The sequence below is a fragment of the Pundamilia nyererei genome, unplaced genomic scaffold (genome assembly GCF_000239375.1).
Source record: "Pundamilia nyererei isolate P.nyererei 1_Seehausen unplaced genomic scaffold, PunNye1.0 scaffold00529, whole genome shotgun sequence".
NCBI lineage: Eukaryota > Metazoa > Chordata > Actinopteri > Cichliformes > Cichlidae > Pundamilia > Pundamilia nyererei.
This window is the reverse complement of record NW_005187930.1, coordinates 64791-75017: the sequence shown is the minus strand read 5'-3', so window position 1 is coordinate 75017 and position 10227 is coordinate 64791. Positions and strand designations below refer to the sequence as shown.

At 36.1% G+C, this 10227-nt stretch overlaps 1 protein-coding gene across 3 annotated transcripts in view; it reads left to right on the top strand.

The window, feature by feature from the left end:
* Positions 1 to 5657, top strand: part of LOC102204861 (type-2 ice-structuring protein-like) — a 37778-nt gene extending 32121 nt beyond the window's left edge. Inside the window, exons 3-8 of one of the 3 annotated variants that reach the window (XM_005754265.1) lie at positions 3531 to 3606; positions 3766 to 3801; positions 4223 to 4341; positions 4448 to 4567; positions 5259 to 5262; positions 5505 to 5657. In XM_005754265.1, the coding sequence (XP_005754322.1) occupies positions 3531 to 3606; positions 3766 to 3801; positions 4223 to 4341; positions 4448 to 4567; positions 5259 to 5262; positions 5505 to 5587 (438 nt within the window). In that variant the 3' untranslated portion in view covers positions 5588 to 5657. Of the gene's footprint in view, positions 1 to 3530; positions 3607 to 3765; positions 3802 to 4222; positions 4342 to 4447; positions 4568 to 5258; positions 5368 to 5504 lie in introns of all 3 variants that reach the window. The other 2 variants (XM_005754263.1, XM_005754264.1) reach the window with 2 other exon arrangements.
* The last annotated feature ends 4570 nt before the right edge of the window (positions 5658 to 10227 follow it).

Here is a 10227-nt window from a genome sequence, read left to right as displayed (position 1 = left end):
GTTGTGTTTGGTTTGTCAGCTGTTGGCCTAAAGCTCAGAGTGAAGTGATTTGCAGCTAAGTATGAAGTATGAGAAATGAAAATCAGGACCTCCAAATCTGAGGCCAGTGTCCTCAACCAGAAAATCCCAGAGTGTTGGCTCTGGGTCACCGATGTGTTGTTGCTCCAAGTGGAGATGTTTAAGTATCTTGGGGTCTTGTTCACAAGTAAAGGTTACGTACGTAGGTTACGTACATTACGTATTTAAAATACAAAATATGAGTAACTGTATTCTGTTACAGTTACCGTTTAAAAAGGTGGTATTTAGAATACAGTTACTTTGTTGAAATAAATGGATTACACTGCGGTACTTTCCTGTTTCATATTGTGGCGGGCCAGGACTGTTTGGGTTTTGTTTGACAGCTATGTTCTGTTGTTCCAGGCAGCAGCGTTACGGTTGCCATGGTTACAGGGTGACGCTCTCTCTCTCTGCGCCTTTTTGTTGTTGTTGTTGTGCTAAGCTAACAGGCAGAATGCTACAGGCATTGCTCTAAAGAATGTAGCATCATGTTCAGTGTAGTCTGTGCTGCAGGGAGAATGGACTGCCATACACATTATGTTTCTGTGGGGAAGAGGAGGGAGAAAAAGGAGAGTGGAAAAGTACGAGTTGTTATCGAGAGCGGGAGCTGGAAGCATGTAAATATAATAACAACCACTGCAGCCAAGAAGAGTGCCTGATGAGCCCAGTTGTAAGTAAGCTATTAAGACTCGGCTGTACACCGTGTTCGTGTTTTCCTCCGAAAGAATAAGTTCCGTTGGAGCAGCCTTTCAACGCCTCTCTCTGTCTCTCGCAAGAAAAGTTGACCCACACAACAAAGTAAAGCTATTTTTCGGCTAGAAGCCCGACACGGAACCCGCCGTATTAGCCAGAGGTCCCTTTACTACAGTTCGGAGCCGCAGACCTTCAGTAATAGTAATAAATCACACAGCAATAGTACATTCACGTAGTTGTAAACAGCATTATAATGTATTAAGTATTCCAAAGTATTCAGAATACGTTACTCTCATTGAGTAACATAACAGAATACGTTATAAAATACATTTTGGGGCATGTATTCTGTAATCTGTAGTGGAATACATTTTAAAAGTAACCTTCCCAACACTGTCAGTAACAAGTAATCTCATATACCAGCTTAAGGACCTTTTTTGTCACATCACATCTGTGTTTCTCTACTTTTGTTGCAACACTACATGAGGAGTGACGTGAGAGGTCAACTCTTCTCAGAGTCTCTTGCTAAAAATATGAATTTGAATTGTTTTAAAAGATAAAAAACCAAGCTGAGCAAAGTTACTATGGCATCTTCTTCTCTGTGTGGCCTGTAAGGCTCAAGAGCATACACACGTTCCTTTATGTCTGACCATCTGACCATAACTGAATTTAGGAACAGGAACTACCACACCACTACTCTCTGCAGGTGTAAAAGGGCTGTGGCAGTGTGACAGGTTGAAGGACTACTGCATATAAAACTGTTCAGTTAATACAAATTCATATTAGTTAATGTAAAGACAAAAATAATGTAAATATGGTAAGAAAATGGTTAAGAGTTTATTATTTTTCATGTTATATTAATGGCTTTCATGTTATTTAAGAGAACTGCAATCTATACATCACTGATCGGCTAGTAAGCCTTTTCTGGGATCGATTAGTAGTGTCTCTGTTCTCCACTAGGGGCTTTTGTAGCATTCTCCTTACTGCAATAAACCACTGCATGAGAGACGCAAGTCATAATAACTCTCATGATTCTTTTACCCCTTTTTTCAGGTAAAAGTGTTTAAAGGTTGATATATTTTCAATGTGTACACTGTTAAGATATCTAAGAGGTAACCCTCATTGTTTTGTAAGCTTTAGAAGCATTATATTAGAGATTTATGCACATGTACGTGGCGGTTTTGAGCCTCAGTTTTGTACTGTATAATGGCCATTAAGATAACAGCAGGAGCTAAAAACGCCGCTATTGTCAACCATTTTATTAGGAAACCTGCTCAAGTATATGTATAGTAAGCACTTTAGTATTTCAGTTTATTATTTCGTGTTTTTTTTACACCATGTGACATTTAGCAGTACAGAATGTGAAACGTTCCTGCTCATTTTCACTGCAATAAACAACTGCATGAGAGACGCAAGTCATAATCACTCTCGTGATTCTTTTCCCCCTGTTTTCAGGGGTGTAACAGCAGCAGACCTGTATTTATTAGGTGAACCGAAATGGATCGGTCATGAGTGGACCGAGGCAGGTAAAAGGGTTTAACAAAAAACAAGCCGCTTATTGAGGTTGAGAAAAACATGAAAAACAAGGGCAGAAGAGAACAAAGATTAAACTAAACTAAAACCTATACTGGGAAAAACTAAACTAAGATCAAAGCACAAGGAATGTGGGGAAAAACTTCAGAACAGGAACACGGAGAGACTGAGGACTTAAATACAAAGAAGGGCAAAGATTAACAACAAAGATTAAACTGAAACCTATACTGGGAAAAACTAAACTAGACTCTCAAAATAAAACAGGAAACAGTGAGACAGACTGTGACAACACGAGCATGACACAGGGGTCAAGGGCACACGAGTGAGAGGGGACACGAGAGAACATACATGAAAGCACAACACAAGAACGACGAGATACAGAAGACATGACAGACTCAGACAGAAAACAGGGAGTGACACAGCGATAAGAAAACATTGACCGGGAGTATAACCAACTGAACAGGAAAACCAGTGACTAAACTAAAAGACAAAAACTTAAACATTACAAATAAAGTTCAATCAGAAAAAACGTAAAAGACTCAAAATACTGGATCAAATGATCGTGGCAGTAGATTTGAGTAAATTGACACAGATATCATTATAATTGTGAGATAGTGTTTTGCTAAGTGTCAACATGATGAGGAAAGTCTGTCAATGACAAAGAGACGTTTCACTCAGGTTTTTGTAGAAGATGGTTCTGAAAACACTCCCATATTACAGTAAATGTTGTGGCTTCATTTTTTTTTACGACAATTATGGGTCCAAAAAGTCACAATGGGCTGCTCAAGAGCCGGCAACACATTATTGGCTGTTTTAAACAGGAGGGGTATTTTATTATGCAATATTAGAACTCAAAACATGGTTAATAAGACTAATTGTTCTGTAGTTGTGTTCATAAAACCTCTGTTGAGGTTCAGTCAGTATGTGAAATTAAGTAAGTAGGAAATCAAATTAGGTGTGAGGCAATTATTCTGGTTTTGGTTGGAAAAGAAAGAAATGTGATGAAGGTTTGGCAGGCATGACTGACAAATATATGTGTTAGTATTTTCAGTGTTACATTCCAGTTAAACATATATGTAACATTATATAAATGCTGGTGCTAGAGCAGCTCAGCATTCACAATTGGTGGTTGTAGTTTCTGGCTAATAATGAAAAGAAATAGAAAATATTCTACAAAAGGTATTCAATTGGTTTTCTTCTGTCCTGTTTTTAATGAATTGTTATTCATTTTGTATCTGTTTTGTTCAAAGATACTAAAAATCACCATGAAGCTGCTAACTGTGTCTGCACTTCTCTGTGCAATGGTGGCTCTAACCACGGCTGCTGGTGAATATCATTGTATAATTTTTTATCATGTATATAATTTTAATGAAACATATAAATGAATAATACAATATACACCTTTCTTATCATTATCATATGCAGAAAATTGATGGTCAAAATCAATATTTTTGGTGGTAATTTGTCTGTGTCTTCACTGTGCAGAGGCCAGAGATGAAGTAGAGGGATTGATGCCCCCAGGTGAACAATATTTTCCAGATTTTCAATAATTATTGTCATCATTAGCAGACAAAAAATCACCTCAATGTTTGTAACACAAAGGATGTTTTCAAGTGTCTGGCTGTTATAAAGGCCATACTTAACCCTTTAAGTACCACACCAAGAAAAAAAGCAATGGAAAAAGCCTTATGTGCTCAACCATTTGGTTGCATAAGCATAGGAAGCACATTCTGACCGACACACACTCTGTGATTATCATCAAGTGTAGCCGCCATTGTAGTATAGAGCCTTCATCACACCTGTACTCTGTCAATCACTTAACTTATTTCAGTGTCAAATCTTACTTGTGCAACTTTTCAGTTATTATTTGTATAATTATTAAACATAATACAAAATAAGATATCAGCCAGAGACACATGAACAGCTATTCATTTACTCCCAGCCAAGAGTCACGTGGTCAAGAGGTCCCCTCGTTCCCCTTGTTGTCCTGGTGGTTGGACTAAATACGGTCATCGCTGCTTTTTCTTTAATTCAACAGTCGCGAGTTGGGCTGATGCTGAGGTAACTTATTTGTATTGTCTTCAATACCCGATTAAACCACATCCTTTTAACTGTTACATACTCATTATTTTTGAAAACCTCTGCTCGCTTTCTTTCTCCATTGAAGAAATCCTGCAAGTCCATGAGGGCACATCTTGCATCAGTTCGCAACATCAAAGAGTACCGTGAGATTCAGAGGCTGACTGGCAAAAAAGAAAGTTGGATTGGAGGAACTGATGCATCAAAGGTATTTTGTTTATCATTTGTCAGGTGTTGGCATGAGAATTGATAAGAATTTAACTCCAATTTGATCATCCATTCTCTTATTGATTCTCATTGGGTTCTCCCTGGCTCTGCTTTGAAACTCACCACTATAGCTTAGCAGCATATCAGTGACAGTACATTTTTGAAAATTAATTGAATGCTGTGTGGTAAAATGTTTACGCCTGTTGAAGGTATTTCCTCTCTTTGTTGGGATCAGTGATTAATTAAAAAAAACAATGTGTGTTGATTTATATCTAATGGTATCACTCTGAACATCACTGCTCTTTCATATGCATTCCCATATGGAAAGGATATATATAAATCTTATAAAGTTTGTATCTGTCTTGTATGAAACTTGTATGAAAAGCATACAAGAGTGAAAACACATATAAGATCTCTTGAAAAATTATATAATGAAACTTGTATGTTTTGGATACTTACAAAAAAAATATATGAAAGTAATGAGAAAGTGGCCACTTTCATGAGTAAATCATATATAAATCATGTATGTTTTTACTATTTCTTTTCCGTATGGGTTTGTAGGGCAACTAATGCAGGTACAGCAGCTTCAAGACTTCAAGCTGTGTGCTTAAAGTCAGATAATCTGCTAGGACTCTGAGTAGGCTCAACATTTTGGCCTGTCTGAACCAATAAGTCCAATTTCTTCCTTCTAGGAGGGTAAGTGGTTGTGGAGTGATGAGACCTGTTTTACCTATAAAAAGTGGTGCTTTAGAGAGCCCAATAATGATCGCAATCAGGACTGCCTTCAGATAAATCGTGGAGGTAAATTAGAACACAATTATTAATATGAATTATTAATGTGTGTGAATCTTTTCTGTGATCAAAGATACAACTAATAACAGCTTGTTAACAAGTGTTTGGGCTTTGATTTGTGTGATTTCTACTTTTGAACCTTTCAGTTTTCAAGTGCTGGGATGATATGTGGTGTGATGCTCATCTGCCATCTGTCTGCGCCAAGAACATCTCATCATTCTTGGACTGACGCTGGAGCATGAAATTCCCATAAAACACACACTGATGTATGATGGTGTTTGTGTTTTACTCGCTCTTACTTCATTTCATTTTGGAGCATTATAGTTTTCCTCTCTCTGTCATAACAAAATGACCAGCCAACACAAACTGGGCTGTCTCTGAGGCGATCTTTAAAGCAGTCTTGTCTTTAATAAGAGCAGACTTGTTACCAAAGGACTGATTATGATTTTTTTTCTCTGCAGAGAAAACTTCTTATTTCCTCTTGTTTATTTTTTGCAACAATAAAGCTTCAAGCAAGCATGTCTCTGCATTATTTTTTGTTTGTTTGTTTGTTTGTTTTGAGGTGCATATAAAGTGCTGTGCCAAAGTTTTTAGCAGGTGTGAAAAATGCTGTAAACAAAGAATGCTTTCAGACATATAAATGATTGTTTATTGGCCCCAAAATGCCTTCTGTAGCAGGATAAAACCCCAAACATACAGCCAAGGTAAATACTAAGAGAAAGATCACGTTTGTCCTCATTAGGATAGGGATGAAAGAAGATGTTTTTTCATAGATTTCAATACAAATTCAATAGAAATAATTACAATACAAATAAACCTTTCTATAGCTTACTGTGTGGGGCCTTCTCTGAGAGCACAGCAATTACTAAATGAAGCGGAATCTGTGAGGTTGTTCAACTCTTTTCATAATTTAGTAATTATATATAATTGATAAAGGGACGTGTACTTAGAATCACACACAGTTTGGATGACAGTAAGTTTATACCTAATTGAGTTTAAGAGGAAGAAACCTCCGGCAGAACCAGGCTCAGGGAGGGGTTGGTTGGATTAGGTGATGAAGACAGGACAAGGACATGCTGTGGAAGAGAGCTCAAGATTAATAACAAGTGTGATTCAGTGCAGAGAGGTTTATTAACACATAGTGAGTGAGAAAGGTGACTGAAGAAGAAATACTCAGTGAATCATGGGAATCCCCTGCAGCCTACGTCTCTTCTATCTCTGACTCAACACTAGCCTGGTTTTCTTCCTATTTATCTGAAATAACTTTCTTTGTGGTTTCTCTGTCTTTTTACGGTGCCTATAATGTTATTTTCCTTTATCAGGCTTCAGTCCTTTACCTGGCATCACTCATTCTCTTTGGAGTAGGGAGTTCGCCTTGCATTTACCATACAGGCCATTCTATTTCTGGCATTTATTAATATTTCCATGCCAATAACATTCAGCTTTAAATGTCCTTCTGTACATGTCTTTTAAAATTCACCAGCTGCATTGGCGGTCCACCCTAGACTGGTTGCTTCTTTTTACAGATTAGTGACTGGTTCTCCAATAGTGGCTTTGTTTTAAACTCCAACAAGACTGAGGCCATGATTATAGCTAATTGTTGTGCACATTCAAGAGTCAGTCAAGTGATTGCTTCCTTTTTCTCATCTTCAAAGACCAGTGCCGGTGTAATATTTGATTTCTCGCTGAACTTCAACTCACATATAAAATTGATCTGAATAATCTTTCTTTCATTTAAAAAAACTATACCACATTGAGAGCTATAGTCTTCTCCTCTGAAGTAGAGACAATTTTTCATTCATTTCAGTCATCGTCTTTAGATTATTGTAATGCCCTTTTTACTTGCTTAGACATATCACCTGTTTCACGTCTCCAAGCAATACAAAATGCTGCGGCCACACTAACTCAACTTGCCCCTTATTTTATTCCCTTTACATTAGCTCCCAGTAGATTTTAGAACTTATTTTAAGATTTTCTAGAGCACTAAATGGTCCAGCTCCAGAATACTTATCTCAACTTCTCGTTAAAGACGCTGCGGCTCCCTGTCTTTACTCACACACTCAAAATTTGTTGGCTCTGTTCCCTCCTGTGACCAGGAGGAACATAGGAAGAGAAATGTGTTTTAAAAAGGCTGAAAATACATACATTGTGATCTGCAAGTATAAACTAAGCTTTAGAAATGTGTACAATCATTTGTGTGTAACTAATCCACACAAAAAATATGAAGCAGTCTAACCACACGTAAAACTTTCTGGAACATCAAATTGTGTTGTTTGATTTTTTTTCTTTTAGTAGATTCACTAGGATTTAAATTTTAATTAAATAAAAATTAATTACATTGAAAAAGCAAATTATTTAGGTTTCACTCCATCTGTGCTTGCTGTAACATCCTGATACTTATTTACTTGATCTGTATTCGACATTTTATGTTTAAAGAGGACATGCAGTGTTTTTAATATTTTTAAGTTTTTTTTATTTATTTTGATTATTATTTGACTTTATTTTATTACATCAAGGCTAAATAAAACAGCTCTACTCCAAACTTAAAAACCATATAGCACTCAATATTTATATATATTAAAAAAAAAACAGAACAAAAAGAACTTGTGTATTTTTCACAAAAGACTAAAGTATCACATTTAGCTTGTTGTAATCTTAAACTGCGGGTTAGCTGTTCCATGCATTCATGCACTACCTGATGTTTGTTCCCAGTTATGTACAGCTGTATAAACCAGTACAAATCTGGATGCCTCTTTTCTCCTGCTTTTTGGGTAGTTCTGTGCACTAGACCTACAATACGCAAAGACTCTCGAGCATTTATTCACATGTATCCATGTATCGTTAAGCTGAGTATTGAAGGGTTTTTTTTGTTTGTTTTGTTTTTTTAAACCGTTTTTTACCATTTGCCTCTTCTACCTCACGTTTAAGATGAATGACTATTCAGTTCATGCACTATTCATGTTTAATGTTCTGTTGCCTAATACCCTGATGCACTGCCTTGATGTTTGTTCCCTATGAAGTACGGCAGTAGAAACCAGTACTTTTTTTTATGTATTTAAAACAAGAAAACGAGCTGCAGCTGTCAAAAGTGTTAAATACCTTAATGTTCTAATAGCTGTAATTGCTGTTAATACTGAAAATGTTACTGAATTTTAGAATTGAGATGGAGACCCTTTTTCTTTTGTTTTATTTATGAAGCACTTTGTTATGAGTGGGCTCCGTTATTTGTGCCTTTTTAAAAGGACATTGTGTTGAATAAAAAAAGTTGTTAAATTGTCAGTGTTGTCATTTTCATGTTTTCTAACACTTTTAGCTGATTGTAAGTTACTGGGAAAAAAGTTTAGAATTGTTTTTAAGCGTATTTCCCACAGGATTTTAAAATATTGAAAATTTTAAGTGATATTTCCCACATTATAGGTTAAAAAATATCAAAAAGGTTGAGTTTATTTCCCACAGCGTATGAGTTGCAATATGTAAACATTTTTGAGTGTATTTCCCACCTCAATTAAGTTGAAAAATATTGAACATTTTCAGTTTATTACTCCCTAATTATAAGTTGAGGAATGTCAACATTTATAAGTTAAAATTGAGATAATTTAAGGCAACTGCAAATGTAATTTTTATTTTAGTTAAACTTAAAACTTTTAAAAACATCACTAAAAATTGTTGTGTAATCTGTTACACAACAACTTTTGAGTTCTGTGAACTTATTGGGTTTTACAGTGTACTTTAACTGTCTATAGCTCTGGGATCAGATGTAAAACCTGCACTGAGCGCATTTTATAAATCCCCATACACACACACACACACACAAAAGGTTGGAGAGCTACAGTTTTTACATGGTGCAGTGGCTGTAAATGCTTTTATTTCTGTTTTGATCCAAGTGTTGATGAGAACTACATGTTCTGTCCTCACAGAGAGAAGCTCTGTTCCACTGTTTCCTGGACCGAAGCTCATTCTAGTCTGTGTGTGGGTCATTGCAGAGGCTACTCCATTTATTTGGACAGTGTTTTTATCTACAGATGGTCATTCTGGGTCTCATGTCACAGGTCAGTCTCAAACCAGAGTCAAATTTTAACTATTGAAATTAAAAAATTATATCAAAATTATATCAACAGAAAATAGAAAAAAAGAGCATTAATTGCATTGTGATGTTAAAATAATGTTGATCAGGATGATCAGAACTCTCATAAACATTGATTATCAATATTACTGTATGGTAAATGTATGAAAATGTAAGAATATGTGGCATTAAAATCTTATCCTGTGTTTTGTATTAAAAAACAAACAAACAGGGAGAACTTATCTTAGGGTTAGTGCTCACACTCACCTCGATTTTGTTAAATAGCTGCTTAGTTAGTGCCTGATCTCTCTCTCAGTCGACATGGTGGAAGAGTGATGTTGAGAGTGTGAACTGTCTGAAAGGTTGCTCTCGTTTTTTGTGATCAAATTTTGATTGTTTTTAAACAAACATAAATGTATAATAATGTTAATGAGTAAAAAGAAATTTATCCAATGAACCAAAAACCAAGACAAGGAGAACTACAACGATCAGAGAGAAGAAGAGAAAAAAAATCCAAAAGAAAAATCTGGCCGAGAAGAAGACACGAAAGAGGAGAGATGAATGGACAGAGAGCAAGACATAAGACAGTTAACCACGTCCTTTGATCACGTATCCTATGGGGGTGCTTTGGGAGTATAGGATCTCTCACCTGGTGCTATGATTGACTCTCTCCTTGTACAACTATTGTAAGAACAACAAAGATCTATTCTACTAAATTTGGCTCAATGCTTACATATATGTGTAAAAAGAAAATGTACGAGCTGTGATAACTGTTTCTGATAGAATGAAGAGTAGACTGATATATT